Source organism: Epinephelus lanceolatus, chromosome 22, assembly GCF_041903045.1.
Source record: "Epinephelus lanceolatus isolate andai-2023 chromosome 22, ASM4190304v1, whole genome shotgun sequence".
Taxonomy (NCBI): Eukaryota; Metazoa; Chordata; class Actinopteri; order Perciformes; family Serranidae; genus Epinephelus; species Epinephelus lanceolatus.
Window position 1 is genome coordinate 6,736,990 of NC_135755.1, and position 15,333 is coordinate 6,752,322.

The window sequence follows — 15,333 nt, forward strand, 5'->3', positions numbered from 1 at the left end:
TTGTTTTAATCTCACTGCCAAAAAGAGACTTGTCATGGCTACCTTTCTTCCCATGATTGATTATGGTGATGTTCTTTATATGCATGCCTCTGCTGCATCCCTTAAGGCTATAGACACAGTCTATCATGGTGCCTTGCGCTTCATTTTGAATGCCAAATCTCTCACCCATCATTGTTTCTTATATGAAGGGTCTGGTCTGACATCACTAAACTATCGCAGATGGCGCCACTGGCATATTTTTATCTACAAAGCCATCTTAGGGCTACTCCCTGGCTATTTGAACCGCCTACTCAATCACTCTACTAGTGGGTACAGCCTGCGCTCTCAGGACTTCTTGTTGTTTTCGGTCCCTCGCGCCTTCACTGAATTTGGGAAGACCGCTTTTAGTTATTATGCCCCTTGGTCCTGGAATCAGCTCCAGAAAACGCTAAAATTGGCTGACCTTGTTTCCTTGGGTGATTTTAAATGTTTGTTACAGTCTGTAAAAACAGAGCTCTGCAACTGCTTTCTTTGAATTTGATGTGTACTGTATGTACTTTATGTATCTATGTACTGCTGTGTTTATGTTTTTTGTTGTTGTATTGTTGTAACATTGGTTTGCTGCCTTCTTGGCCAGGACTCCCTTGTAAAAGAGATGTCAATCTCAATGGGACTCACCTGGTTAAATAAAGGATAAATAAAAAAAATAAATAAATAAAATTAAAAAAATGCACAAAGCTGCTGTTTTTAAACATCCCATGGAGAGAGACTCTCACTGCAGCCTGTTCTGTGGACGATAAACCAGGTGCAGACTTCCATCTGTGTCACCGCTGATGAGGAAATGCATTGAGTGCTGGACGGAGCAGTGAGTGACAACAACCCTGCCCACATTTAAAAGGACTGTTTGCACAGTAAACGCTAGGGTCTAGGTACCATGTCTGAAGGGTTACTGTTGGTTCCAAAGGTACCATACTGACAGTTTTGAGGCCTGTGCTACAAAGTTTTTAACCTCCATAGATCCAGTGCTGTGTGCAGAAAACTGTTGGCGTACAGCCCTGTTAGTTGGTAAGTAAAGATGATACATTGAAGTGAAAATGCTTGCCCTCCCCCTCTCTTCTCTCCCCTCTCTACAGTAAGCTGATCTCTTAAGCCACAGTAAAGGTCAAAGGTCAGGAGGAATTTGTAACAACAGGAAGTGAGTTTGTAACCGATGAATCTTTAATAACACGAGCAAATTGTTCTAGACGAGGGATTTATCTGTGTGTGTGTGTGTGTGTGTGTGTGTGAATGATTAAGAAGTTCAGTTACTGAAGAAATTGATTTATTATTGATAAGATTATGAAAGCCAATAATGACAGCTGATTGCATTATTGATTAGTCCAGATAATGCAGCTGCTGAAGTTCCACAACACTATTATGAGATTACACAGGACTGACACACACACACACACACACACACACACACACACACACACACCTTTCCATCCCTGTCTTAAAGATGAACCCATTACAGAGAGTGTTACTAATATTTTGTTGAAGTTACACTGCTGAATTTTTTTTAAGAACCTTTAAACTTCCTGTTCCAGATGTCGTGGCGTTCGTCTTTCCGCTGCTCAAAGTTTCGTCATGTTTTCGGGAAGCCGTCCACCAAGGAGCACAGCTATGACGGGGTGCCAATCACACGCAGCGTCCACGACAACCACTACTGCTCAGCAAATCCCTGCTTCATCGCCGTGGTGACCGAGTGCGCCGGGGGCGGGTCCTTTTTAGTCCTGCCCATTCATCATGTGCGTAGTCCTTCTCGGTCATCATCTTACTCAAGAAATATTGAATGTAAACACACACACACACACACACACACACACACAGAAAAGTATACATAATTTTTTTTCTTTTCTTGCTCTCTCAGACAGGCAGGGTGGACCCTCAGCACCCGAGGGTGTGCGGTCACAGTGGGAGGGTCCTGGACGTCAAGTGGAACCCGTTTGACGATCACTGCATCGCCTCGTGCTCAGAGGACTGCACCGTAAGCACTGCGTCCTGTTCATGTTTCCTTCTGTATGTGTGTGTGTGTTCATGTTCAGATGTTTGAGCTGAAACGACAGCCCAGTGTGTGTGTGTGTGTGTGTGTGTGTGTGTGTGTGTGTGTGTGTGTATCTATGCAGGTGAAAATCTGGGACATCCCAGTCTGTGGCGTCCAACAGAACCTCACTAAGGCCAGGAAGACTCTGATTGGTCACTCCAGGAGGGTGGCGCTGATTGAGTGGCATCCGACCGCTGAGAACCTGCTGCTTAGCTCCGCCTACGACTACAAGGTCAGGAGTCTCATTGGTCAGTGACTCTAACACTTCATTGTGTCCAAAGCTTTGCACAAATATATATACAGTACATATACAATATATTTAAAATCATATGTTTTTTATGATCAGAACTTTATTCAGTTTTAGTTAAGATAACCATTATTATATTGTGCTTTTGTTGTGATAATATCTGACAAATATTTTAATGCATCATGCATATTTCCGTTCTGTACTGCAATGTTTACACATTTAATTATAAGACAATCATTTATTACTTTTGCTGCATATTTCTCAAAGAAAAGTGCATCGAAATTTGTGGCACATTACGTATGTGGACGTGGAAAGTCTATGACCAAACGTCAATATGTGACAAGGTTGGAGTGAGAATGTGTTGCTTCTGGATACTGGACCCCAACATGGTGCCTGTCCAGTCAAATGAGAACTGCTCACCTGGCACATTTGCCAAAAAATTTTCTCGCCTCTGGAGTTTACTTCTGGAGGTGGCAGCCCACTGAACTGTCTTTCGTACGCTGGCCCAGCTCCCAGGTTCCCACTTGGCTTATAGACTTTATATTGTAAGCAAATTTTTTAATTTTTAAAAAATGTTTATAAATTTTTTTTAAAAAATTCTCAGCTCAAAGAACGTTTTACCACTTTAAAACCTCTGTGGACCAAAATGTACAATAGAAAGAGTCAGTTTTTTTCTCGCTGCAATACCAGAAGTGGCCACCGGGAATAATTGGACGCAAGGCTAAGCAGCATTCCTCTGGGCCTGAAAACAGCCCTGACGTTGTCTCTGTCTTTGCCCCAGGTCCTCCTCTGGGATGTGTCCCAGGTAGGCACAGTGCTCAGGTACCCGGTCCGCGTGGTCCTGATGCCCATCTACCACCGCTACCCGTCTGATGCGCTGCTGCTGTCTGTCAGCTTCAACAGTGATGGCAGCAGGCTGGCGGTCACGTCCAAAGACAGGCGGGTTCGAGTCCTGGACCCACGGACAGGAAGGATCCTACAGGTGGGTCAATGGAGTGTTAACTTCGTCTGCAAACAGTATCTGTACTGATGTTAGTCATGTTCTTGCAGGTGTCCAACAGCAAGTCCCACAGGGCCAGTAAGGTTTTATACATCGGAGGGTTGAAGATGCTTCTGTCCACTGGCAGCTCACCCTGGAACCACAGACAGATTGTCCTGTGGGACCCTGTAAGACACAACACACACTCATATCAAATTAAGTGATTGATTAGTTGAGTAGTTTGAGTGACTGATCTATTTACTGCCATAAACAGATTGGACAGAAAAGTGTCCTGAAATGGACGGGTATTCAGGAAATCTAGAGTCATGAATATCGTCTTGTTTGGTTGCAGGACGACTTATCTGAGCCACTGTATGAAGAAGATTTGGACGGTTCTGCAGGAGTCCTCTTCCCGTTTTACGATCCAGACACACACATGCTCTACTTGGCTGGGAAGGTCACACAAAACACACGAATACCACTACTAAATCTTTGCATTTTGGATTCATTTCCTGCAGTCAGTGGGGACTGCGCCTCATAAAACTTACCTATAAATCTCTTATGTGTCAGTTTGGTTGTTTATACGGTCAATTATAGTTCTTTGGAAAATGTAACCAATTTAAAGTTGTTTAAATATGCTAGTACCAAGTGTGACAGACAAAACTGGTGTGTCCTTGATATAGGGTGACGGGAACATCCGGTACTACGAGCTGAGCACTGAGAAACCTTACATCAACTTCTTGACGGAGTACAGGTCCCTGCTGCCACAGAAAGGACTCGGTGAGATCAACAGACACCAGCAGAAGAGCGTTACTTTAAAGTTTAGTGTGTTAATGCTTTTCAATTTATTTTAAATTTGCACCCTAAAACTCAAACCAAAAAATACCAACTTTAGCGTCCAGTCCCATACTTAGTTTAAAGACCAAATACTTCAGCTTGTCAGGTGTTTTCATACCTACGGTAACTTCTTCAACTCGCTGTAGCAGTATTTTCAGGAAAGTGGTGGATTGCCTGCTCTGACTTTGGAGTGAGTTGCTGCCTCAAGCGAAGGAGTTCAAGTATCTCAGGGTCCTCTTCACAAGTAAGGGTAAAATAGAGAGTGAGACAGACAGGTGATTTGGGGTGACAAACATTAGCTAGAGCAGTACTTAATTCGGAAAAAAAACATCAATCCCTAGTACTTATTTTATTTTAGATAAAAGACAAACTAAGATAGCAATACCTATTTTCTAAAAAGATCAATTTAATGAACTTAGCATAACCAAATTTAATTTAACACCAATTGAGCCAACTGTAATGTTGCAAGACCTATTGTAGAAAAAGTCCAACTTCACTCGCTGTACAAACACTTATTTCGGAAATATGCTAACTTAGCTAGCCTCACTAGCTTTGTTAGCACTTATTTAGTAAAAGATCACTTAAGCCAGCTGTACAAAACTAATTTTAGAAAATAATAACTGAATCAAATTTAGTTTTAGCAAACGTTACCTGTCATTTTTAGACATTACAGCATTATTTCTCAATGACCTCTGACCTTTTACTTCACTTCAGGGGTGATGCCAAAGCGCGGCCTGGACGTCAGTGCCTGTGAGGTTTTCAGATTTTACCGTCTGATCGCCATCAAAGACCTGGTGGAGCCGCTGTCAATGATCGTACCACGAAAAGAGGTTAGCAGGATACGTTCACCTCGCTTTTCTCGTTTTGTTGCCTTTACTGATCAAGACAGAAACTAAAGTCACAGCGTCTTCGTCCGTCCTTCCAGTCAGGTATTTTCCAAGAGGATCTGTACCCAATGACAGCTGGAAACCAGGCGGCCATGACGGCTCAGGAGTGGCTGTTGGGGATGAACAGAAGTCAGTAGTTACAGCCTTTGAACCAAAATGGCTGGCAGATGCAGTGATCTACTGTAACCACCTGTCTCTTACATGTCTCCATCAGGCCCAGTGCTGATGTCCCTGAAGCCTGAGAGTCAAGTAGCCAACCCTTACCCAGAAACCCCTGCTGAGAAGGGGCTAGTGAGGCAGCTGAGCTCCCTGAGGTTCCAGATGGGTCCGGCTGTCGGTGCAGTGACTGGGACACATCTGCACTTTATCGAAGAGGTAGAACACTCTCTGTTTGGTTGCCATGGCTTGAACCTCAGAATCAAGCACTGAAACCTAAAACAATTGGCAGATGAGTTACAATGAGTGATTTGTTACGCACACAATATTTATTAGTAGTTACATTCACTGATTTATAACACAAATTACTATTGATCACTCCATAATCCATTAAGAGGGATACATAATTATGTTTTATATAGTATTTATAATCGTGTGTGTCCAGTTCTTCAACACTTGCATGCAGATTTGCAGCACGTCTTCGACACGTCTACTCCTGTTCGCATTTTTATCCACTAGATGGCACTAACAGCCCATTAAAATTCATCCAGCTCTCCAACTGGTTGAACAGGTAGAGCTGCACAAGTTTTCTCACATACACTTCTTCCTGTTCCTGTGCTGTTCAAACCTCATGTGCTGCTGCGAAGAGAGACAGAGGAGACATGTTTGTTTCTTTTAACTAATTATCCTCTGGGGCTTTTTAGAAGTGATTTTTAAGCAAACTACACAGCAATCTATCACCATGAACTCTGTGAGGTTCAGAGAGTCAAACAATGAGGAAACAAGCTGCAGAAACATACAAAAGCAATCTCTCATGATATTTTGACAGGAAAAAGTAAGTTTCGGATGAGGCAGCCAAACCAACTGAAATACCGCAGAGAAACAGCCACAGAGTTACTTAATGAAAACTAGAATTACTGGGGTTGTATGCATCCAAAGTGTGGTTACGGTTTAAATCAATGTCAGTCCAGACTCATATGTAGTCATGACAACAGACTAGGCTTCAAATATTGATGTTGCTGCATATTCTATTCAAGATCAGTGTTACCAACTCAGTATCTGACCAAATGTTGCCCCTTCTGTTCCTGAGATATGACGTTTAATAATGGCCAGAAAACATTATGATGTCACAGTGAAGTTGACCTTTGACCTTTTGGGTATAAAATGTCATCAAATTTTGTCTTGAGTAGTGGATGAATCCTTTAATTGTGGGTTTCTGAGGTCACAGTGACCTCTGACACCAAATTCTAGCCAGTTCATCCTTGAGTCCAAGTGGACATTTGTGCCAAATTTGAGGCTATTCCCTCGAGGTGTTCTTGAGATTTTGTGTTGAGAATGAGACAGAGGCAAGGTCATGGTGACCTTGACCTTCAACCACCAAATTCTTATCATTCATTGTTAAGTCCAAGAGATCATTTGTACCGCCTGTGAAGAAGTTCCCTCAAGGTTTTCTGGAGATATTGCGTTTATGTGTGATAATTTTTGTCATAATTAGCGAATGAATTCTTGAGTTGTGGCAAAGAACATGTTTTGTGAGGTCAGAGTGCCCTATGACCACCAAATTCTAATCAGTTCATAGTTTAATCCATGTGGACGTTTGTGCCAAAGTCAAGGAAATTCCCTCAAGGCGTTCTTGAGTCATCACATTCACTGGAATGATACGGACAAGGTCACAGTGACCTTTGACCGCCAAAATCTAATCAGTTCATAGTTTAATCCATGTTGACTTTTGTGCCAAATTTGAGGAAATTCCCTTAAGGTGTTGTGGAGATATTGCTTTCAGGAGAGTGGGATGGACAGATAATCTGAAAACATAATGCCTCTGGCCACTACCATCACCGGTGTGGAGTCACACAAAGAGAATGAGGAGCAAATTAACAGCTTTTTGACAAACATGTAAATCGTTATTTATTATTTAACCTAACTTTATTTTGAAATTTAAGAACATTTCATTGTTGCAAATATAATAATGGCAGGTCCTCTGCCTATTTATGCTTTTGTTATGTTGCCATGCAGTTAACAGAAGAAAAATAACACTTGTCAGATCATTAAAAAGAATTGGCAAGAAGTGTTTTTTTTTTTTGTTTTTTTTTGTTTATGCATTATAGCATCTTGACATGACTTGGCATGAGTCGTTTGTCACATTATTTTATAACAAACATCTAAAAAAAATTAATTGCAGTGGGAAAAAAAAGAAAAACATTGAAAACACATTTTCCTGAACCAACGATGATGCAGTTGCTTATGACCACTTCAGCGCTTAGATTTCATTTAATTTTACAACTCTAGTTCCCTCTTAAGATCACTGAGGCACAATGTAAATAAAGGAAACAAGCAGACTTTGTCCGCAAGTTGGCAAGTTGTTTGTGCCAAATTTGAAGAAAACAAAACAAAACAGATGAATGGACAACTCAAAAACAGAATGCCTCCTGCCGAGCCCTTTCAACAAGTTCTATTTGTTCAACATTTTTACACCTGTGACGAAGACACAACTTCAGTGACATCAGCAGCAATAAGATCAATCTAGAAAGTGCGGTAGTGTTTGTGCAGCAATAGTCTGGTGGCCACAGGCCCAAAGTGTCATGCTCAAAGGTGTGTTGCGCCACAGCCACACCTGCAGTCTGCATGACAGCCTTTGGCTTCCACCCAATCCTGATAAAAAGGCAACATGAGCTGTTGTGGGCTGCACTCCAAACTCTGCTCTGCCCATACTTGGAATATCATGGCTCTAAGAAAAGAAAAAGTGCAGAGATGAAGAAACTCAAGATCACCTTGAAGAATCCAGCTCTATGATTGAACCCGTTCAGCTGTCCTCTGGTTAAATCTGCATGATTCCTCCGGTGTTTGATGCAGCAACTCACATCATACAAAATATGAGTCATACAGTCATCAGCAGGCGTTAAAGAGTCAGTCTTTGCAAATTCTCCCCGATGGTATTCTGTATCCATCACTGCTGCTGGTCTGAATCCCCGAACTCATGAGACAGATGTGGAGCCGTATGACGCTCCCATCTCCATTAACATCAATCACCAACTTGCTTTTGAGCAAGGCACCTAGGCTGGAGGTGGTCAGGCTGGGGCGACGTCAAACGCTGAATGCTGTTGAAACAATTAGTTTAAGAAGAAAAAATCCTTAAAAGGTCTGGTATGATTTACACAACAAGAGGCAACACTATATATCTAACTTACATTTTGTTTTTCACGCCTGTGTTTCAATAAATATCCAACGACTCCAACTCCCAGGGTCGGTACGACGCAGGCGACCCCCATAAAGATCCACAAACCCTGATTGCTCAGACCACCTGAGGTGAAAGAAAAGCAAACAAAGACAAAAGCTACAGCAACTGGAATACAACAAACACAAATGTGAGCACACTTCAGAGTTGGACCATTTTCTCACTTTCAAAATGCGTCTCGTTTTTTGGATCTGGAGTTTGGGGATTTCCAGGGTGATGCGGCGTCGTTTCCACAGAGATTACTTCTGAGAAAACACAAGATATGTAACGATTAACAACAAAATACAAAACAACGCTATAAGAAAACAGATTTCATTACTCTCGAAATCTTACCAACAACAAGCTTAATAACTGAAGCACTCCCCAGCTGTGGGATCTGACACCTGTATCTTCCTTCATCCGAGAGTTTCACGTCCCGGATCTGAAGAGATACGTTGCCGTGTTTCAGCTCGTCTTTGAGCAGCGCCGTCCTCCCAGCGTACAATGGCATCTTCATGTCCTCTTCATCGCGGCTGTTGTGGTAACTGTGGACGTACTTGTAGTTGCTCAGTGGATCTGTGGGGTCAGGCGGTATGTCAGGCCTCCACCACTGCACCGTCAGCTCCTCCACATTGAGTAGAGGCTCCACGTGACACGGCAGGATGGCATCGTCACCCAGAGTGGCCACGATTGGCTGCAATGAACCAATCACCTGAGGCCGACCTGGAACACAGAGGCAAATTTTTTTTCCTGTCAATTCATGTCACATTTCAACGACCATATGTCACATCAGCAGTGCTAATACGGAAGCTTATATGCCTTAAATTTTGGAATTACGAACAATCACGCCCATCGCTGATTAGAAAAAAAGGCCGATAACAGTTTCCTGAAGGTCAAACTAATGTCTTTAAACTGCTTGTTGTGAACGACCAACAGTTTAAAACCCAGAGATATTCAGTTTATTATCACATAAGGAAAAGAGAAGCAGCATATCACACAACTGAGAAGCCTCAGCTAGGAATTGTTTGGCATTTGTGCATGAACAGTCAGAGATGATAGCTTTAATTTGAGGCAGCTTTTAGCAAGCAAGCTGAAGCCATGCAGTAGCCAACTTAAAATGTTTGTCAGGAGGTCAGTTGGGGACGGTTGTCTCACGTGTGACAGCTCATATTAATGGCTGTAATTTCCTTCATTGTACTGTTTCGTCACAGAGGATCATTCAAAACAAACAATCACCTCATTCAAATTAATGGTTTAAACACAGGGATGTGATGAGTGGGCTACTATTCTAGAGGTGGTATTCATTTTAAAACTTATTTGGTCTTTTTATCTTTAAAAAACTAAGGTTACACATTTAGTTTTTTAAAATGAAACCCCATTGATAACTATAGTATAGGGACAACCAGCCTTGTGATGGAATTGGTTGTCACAATGTGTCAGAGTGTCTTTGATGGTTAACTACTTCTTGTTACAATAAGTTGTATCAATGAAAGTGATGCCCATTTCAAGCCAAGACCTCAAGCTTTCATTCAATGTAGGAATGACTATTGAAAGATGCTTTGATGTTGAGCAATTCACACGAGAGTAAAAAGTGTGACAACCAACCCTACCTTCACCGGCCGTCCGGACCACCATACCCAAGAGTACAGTGAAAGTCCAGAGTGCGAAACTGAAGCCGAGCACAAAGTCTCCGAGGTGAAACATGAATAGATCCATGAGACAGACGGAAAGCTGCCGGGTGAGATGAGCTCGACTGCCGTTAAACCACAAGTGAGCAGAGTCCAAGCAATTATATAGGCGGGCTTGCCTCACATCATCACGTCGCACAACCGGCGTAGCACGTTCCAGGTACATTTTGCAGGGTGGGGCTGTGATGCAAACTGTTTTGTATGGCAACCTTGGTGATAGTTGTGATGACATCAAGTTGGACCAAGCGCAGAAAACTGTGTGAGAGGGAAGAACTTCCGTTTCCAGGCAGACAATAACAAACACACATGGCACTGAAGGGCGTGACATAACAAACAGTGGAGGAAGTGACACATCGTTCAGAAATCTTATTTACCTCTGATCCTGTTTGGCTGCGCTTCCTTTGTGATGGTGACATACCAATGATTTTGTATCCACTTATTTTACGTCAATTCTACTAAAAAAGAAAACCTAAAAGAAGAACTTGCTGCTGCAAATGTTGTCCGAAGTATTTTTTGCCAATATCCAATATGCAGAATGGGTAACAACTCATTTGACCGATAACCAATACCTATGTTGATATCTCTCTCACCGCTCTTCCCCACCTAGTTTCAGTGATCATCAAGTCTCTGATCCTGTTTGGCTGCGCTTCCTTTGTCCGTGATGGTGACATCAGTGTAGGTGCACAACACAACAACAATTGTGTATCCACTTATTTTACATCAGGGTCGGGATAGGCCTAATTTGTGCAATATTACGCAGATGAAAAAATGCAGTCCTTGAGGTTTGTTTTAAATGAGAATTAAAAGACAAATCTTGATCAAATGTTACTCCCAGGTTTCTTACGGTAGTGCTAGAGGCCGATAATGTACCGATATTACTGTGCGTCACTAGTACTTTTGTGTCACTTTCAGTCAATGAACAAAAGACGTGGAAAAACTGTTCTGACTTCACCACAGACGGAAACAAATATTTTCTCTCAGCCATCATGGAACGTATGGAACAGCATGATGGTGTGTATGTAAACCTTGATATTATCTTTCAGGGAAGGAAATCAGCACCAGCCATCGGCCAAAGGCTGGTGAAATATGCAAGTGGTTGTGAGATTTGCTTCACTCACCAGCCAGAAGAACTGTTAATCTACTGAGCTGCTGTTAGATTTTGGATTCCACCAGGCACAGTAGCAGGTGGACAATCATTCATTCATTCATATTCTGTAACCGCTTATCCTGTTTGTAGTTGCAGGGGGGCTGGAGCCTATCCCAGCTGACGTTAGGTGAGAGGCAGGGTTCACTCTGGACAGGTCGCCAGACTATCACAGGGCTGACACATAGAGACAGACAACCATTCACACTCACATTCGTCACCAATTGACCTGCATGTGGGAGGAAGTCGGAGCACTTGGAGGAAACCCACGCTGACACGAGGAGAACATGCACACTCTAAAATCCTGTCTTTGAGTACTGCAGTACGGAGGCCCTCAGGGGTCATGTGGTAAAAACAGAATATTGATGATTAAAGCCCCCCTCCAGTCAGTTGGACTTCCTGTTGAATGGTTAACGTTCTCTTGTGGGAATGGGGATGTTTTTAATAATCCGACATAATCTTAATAAATTATTTTAGCAGCCAAACTGATGAGTTTACTGTTTATCAGAGGACTAATGAGGCAACAATCAGCACAACACTGACTCCCTGTCTCTTTCACTCTCCTCTTTACTTTCTCCTAGTTTTCTGTATTTTCTGAGCCCACTAGATGGCGCTCTTGGTTTTAAAGGAAAAAAGCTCAAGGACAGAGAGTCCAGTGGGGTTGTAATGCTTTGTTAAACAGAGATCGCCATCTGGTGGGCTCAGGAAATATAGAAAATGATTCATAAGGCTTCATCCTTTCATAAAACACAGACCACTTTCAGATTGCTTTGCGGATAGCTCTACTTTAATAACCGTGCATTGAAAGATAGAAGATGAGACACACTGAACTTCAAAGGTTCAGCGTGTCAGATTTAAGGAGATTTTGTGGCGTCTAGCGTAGAGATGCACCGATCCAGCTTTTTCAGTTTCGATACCAATTCCGATGCTGTGGCTTTGAGTATCAGCCGATACCTGATACTGATCCGATACCATGGTTGACCTAAAAAGCTATATACCTTTACACGTAGAACAGAAAAGGCTAGAGGCATCAGGCATTGATGACTACACAGTTCTTTCCTAAGATAAAATGAAACAAGTTGAAACAGATTAATGCAATGATGAGCTATTTATTTTGAACAAAAACAATTGTGCAACAGCAGTTGAAACGGTGTGAAATACCACAGCAGATTCTCTCCTTCGCTCCATGACGTGTGACGTAGCTCGCGTCGCAATAGTTTAAAGGGAAAGGATCGCCTCAGGTATCGGTTGCATTTTCCGATACCTGAGCCATCTCTTTTGGTGATATCGAGGCCGATATTCGATCCAGATATCGGATCGGTGCATCCCTAGTCTAGCGGTGAGAATTGTGGATTGCAACCAGCTGAAACTTGGAATTCCTTCAGTGTTCAATGTTCAGGAGGGTTTTTCTGGAAGATGAATCATCCCCAGGGGTCTGGGGACACCAGCGGTCTCGTTTATAAAACGGTGTGTAGGGTCCATATTAAAAATGTACGTACGCACAAAATCCAAAAATTGTGTGTGTCAAAAAAAGTTTGTTTTCACAGTCAACCTTATCATCTGCGTTGCCATTTTCCTGTCTCCAAAATGTTCGTAAGCATCAAGCCTGTTTTTATCGATCGCAACTTTTGCGTGAGAAGTGGCGTACGCCTCTTTTAGGTCTCCTTTTGTGCGGACGCAATGTTTACAAATGAGACCACGGGTGATTTAAATCAGTAAAAACACTCAATAAAGCAGTTCCTGTTTCTCCGACACAATTCTTGCCCAGCACCTGCTAATGTGTGCTCACATTAGGGGCTGCTAGCTACGGCTAGTTACAGCTATGTAACGTTACTGCCATTCACGTAACGTTAGGCTACATTCATAACACTAGAACGTCGCTCACAACAGCTGTTATCACGTTAATTCAATGAAATTGGTCTTCTCTTCTGCTAAAGCTATCCTTCGGTAAAGTTGACCAGATGTAAAGAGGTGGACACATCTGGATTCACCTCTCCTTACATGAATGGCAGTAACGTTACTTAGCGAAAATAATGCGTTTGGAGTATATTTGTGGCAGTGATAAGTAGTCAAGTAGTCGTGATAGATTTGCGGCAGTACTAAATTTAAAAGTAGTTGTATATTGATGTAACGGGGTAAACCAAAACAGGCTAAGTTAGCTAGCTGGCTGACCAGCCCTTATTCGCGGTAGCTCGGAGGTGGTCGGAGGTTTCCGTCAGGGCTCTGCATATGCGGGAGTGAGCGTGGCGATCTAAACTGGGTTGCGATTTGAGTAGATGCGATCTCCATAGACTAGGACCCGCTCCCTATGGAGATAAACAGCTCATATTTTAAGGTGATTATACACTAAAGAAAACAGTCTTATTATATTTAATTTCTGCTGATATATCCTCCTAAATCCTTCACACCGGACCTTTAGGTGTAGCTACAAGATAACAAAATGCAAAGCACCTCTGTGACTCATCACATAGCTCTTATTGACAGTGAACCCTGACGTGGCTCAAAGTTCTGTCCAGCTCTGTTTTGTTGCTGTTCTATGAACCAGCTGATCATCTCTCTCGAGGCCTTCCTTGAGGAGCAGCTGTCCTACCAGGACGCCAAATACCCAAGAGAGGTGAGCGATCTGTCGGGGTGGCAGCCAGATGAGACCCAGATCCCTCTGTGGACGTACTGCTGCACGCCACACTGCTGTGAACCTGCAGAGAGGCCGCCGCCTACGACCGAGAGCGAGGTGAGGCGCCAGTGGATCAGATATGTATGTGACAATACTGTGACTGCAAATGTTTTATTCATTTCTTTTCATTTCAGCTCCTGCAGGCGTTTTACAGACAGCAAGACGAGATCAGAGGCCTGAGAGAACAACTGAATGAGAAAGACGTTCGTATTCACACACAATCACACGTTCACACAGGACAGCCAGGCAACACGTGTCCTCTAAATCAAAGGCTCAACTCTCTTGTATTTTGGTGGATGACAGTGATTCAGACTGTTTCTGTTCCGCAGGTGAGGATCGCACAGCTGGAGCGCGACATCAAAAACACCAGAAACAACATGAGGGCGACCTTCTGATTCAACCCGTCAACTCTCACGCTGCTGTTTTAACACAAACTCCTCAACGTCTCCGACCAGTAAAGGAAACGCCGCTGACATCTTCACATCGCTATGGACCCAGGTGTCCAGAAGTACTCTGATCAGATATCGACCATCGGATTGGATCAAATCTCAAAAATGGGTTCAGAGGAAAAGAAAAGGATTCTGAAATCAGATTAGATGTAATCCAGTCTCGGTTCTGATCTGGATTGAACCTTCAGTATATGTTGTTAAAAACTCTTTAGTGGGATTGGGATACCTTTGATCAGGATAATCCAAAATTGATCTTTGTTTCATTCTCTTTAGTGGCACAGATTGTGACAAGCAGTAGTTGATGTGTACTTGTTGGCAGACTAAGACTTGAAACCAGGCTTGTGAATTTATTTGTATCAGACACCCAGGTTGTGCTACTGCAGATGCAACTGTAATGTACATTTATTACTTTATCTAGTCACAACAACACAGTCAAACACAGTCTGATAGCATCAACCTGCTGTTTCTGTCTCCTAATAAAAACACATAAGTGACCCCATGCTGGATATCTGACCTGTTCTTTACAAAGCCAGTATCCTACACTGTGATAGACACATTTAGAGCACTGGTTATCTGGATTTCGTCATCTTGAGAAGTTTGTATCTTGGCCAGTGTGACCTGGTTACAACTTTTTTATGATTTAAAACACTTTTAGCAAATCAAGATGTTTCTCTTGAACTCTTTTGGTCCAGACTTAAAACAACAATTGGACGAACTGAATTTATAAAGCGATGCGTTCATGGACCCCAGATGATGAGCTGTTAGACATCTGGATAATCATCCAATATTCATGTTTTTAGAGACAACTTGAGAACGAATCCTTAAAAAACGGGGACCAAACAACATACAATCACTTAAAAAAAAAAAAATCAACTCGTCAACACCACCTGGTGGGCAAACCATCAGGATTCCCACTCCCAATTTTCATGGACAAAATTTCAAAACTTTTACATGATTTTTTTAAGGACCGGATACATCGCATAAAAACATAATTCC

The 15,333-nt window shown here is 42.5% G+C and overlaps 2 protein-coding genes across 4 annotated transcripts; one reads left to right on the forward strand and one right to left on the reverse strand.

Moving 5' to 3' along the window:
- Positions 1-1,329: 1,329 nt before the first annotated feature.
- Positions 1,330-14,607, forward strand: coro2ab (coronin 2Ab). The gene is made up of 13 exons (XM_078164756.1): positions 1,330-1,766; positions 1,889-2,005; positions 2,145-2,294; positions 3,091-3,291; positions 3,360-3,476; positions 3,641-3,745; positions 3,972-4,068; positions 4,840-4,955; positions 5,051-5,141; positions 5,227-5,387; positions 13,721-13,945; positions 14,023-14,091; positions 14,218-14,607. The coding sequence occupies exons 1-13, from the start codon at positions 1,566-1,568 to the stop codon at positions 14,281-14,283; spliced, it is 1,716 nt and encodes a 571-aa protein (XP_078020882.1). The 5' UTR covers positions 1,330-1,565; the 3' UTR covers positions 14,284-14,607.
- Positions 3,336-10,155, reverse strand: LOC117245966 (butyrophilin subfamily 1 member A1-like). 3 transcript variants are annotated; one of them, XR_013488478.1, is made up of 9 exons: positions 9,993-10,147; positions 8,737-9,105; positions 8,568-8,645; positions 8,357-8,469; positions 7,940-8,266; positions 5,277-5,444; positions 4,823-5,122; positions 4,244-4,361; positions 3,336-3,474 (listed from the first exon to the last, which is right to left on the reverse strand). XR_013488478.1 is itself a non-coding variant. In XM_033609605.2 (5 exons), the coding sequence occupies exons 1-5, from the start codon at positions 10,096-10,098 to the stop codon at positions 8,237-8,239; spliced, it is 699 nt and encodes a 232-aa protein (XP_033465496.2). In that variant the 5' UTR covers positions 10,099-10,155; the 3' UTR covers positions 6,090-8,236. The 3 variants fall into 3 exon arrangements, 1 of the variants encoding a protein (XP_033465496.2); XR_013488477.1 differs by lacking the exons at positions 3,336-3,474; positions 4,244-4,361 and having other exon boundaries at positions 8,568-8,648; positions 9,993-10,146; XM_033609605.2 differs by lacking the exons at positions 3,336-3,474; positions 4,244-4,361; positions 4,823-5,122; positions 5,277-5,444 and having other exon boundaries at positions 6,090-8,266; positions 8,568-8,648; positions 9,993-10,155.
- Positions 14,608-15,333: the final 726 nt, after the last annotated feature.

What these genes read in the sequence shown, in the direction of transcription:
- coro2ab (XM_078164756.1), top strand. Translation starts at nt 1,566, where the DNA reads ATGTCGTGGCGTTCGTCTTTCCGCTGCTCAAAGTTTCGTCATGTTTTC. An exon ending in CGTGCTCAGAGGACTGCACC is followed by an intron (nt 2,006 to 2,144) that starts GTAAGCACTGCG and finishes GTATCTATGCAG; the next exon opens with GTGAAAATCTGGGACATCCC. An exon ending in TGCTCTACTTGGCTGGGAAG is followed by an intron (nt 3,746 to 3,971) that starts GTCACACAAAAC and finishes TCCTTGATATAG; the next exon opens with GGTGACGGGAACATCCGGTA.
- LOC117245966 (XM_033609605.2), bottom strand. Translation starts at nt 10,098, where the DNA reads ATGGATCTATTCATGTTTCACCTCGGAGACTTTGTGCTCGGCTTCAGT. An exon ending in GGTCCGGACGGCCGGTGAAG is followed by an intron (nt 9,106 to 9,992) that starts GTAGGGTTGGTT and finishes TCTGTGTTCCAG; the next exon opens with GTCGGCCTCAGGTGATTGGT. An exon ending in AGTTATTAAGCTTGTTGTTG is followed by an intron (nt 8,649 to 8,736) that starts GTAAGATTTCGA and finishes GTGTTTTCTCAG; the next exon opens with AAGTAATCTCTGTGGAAACG.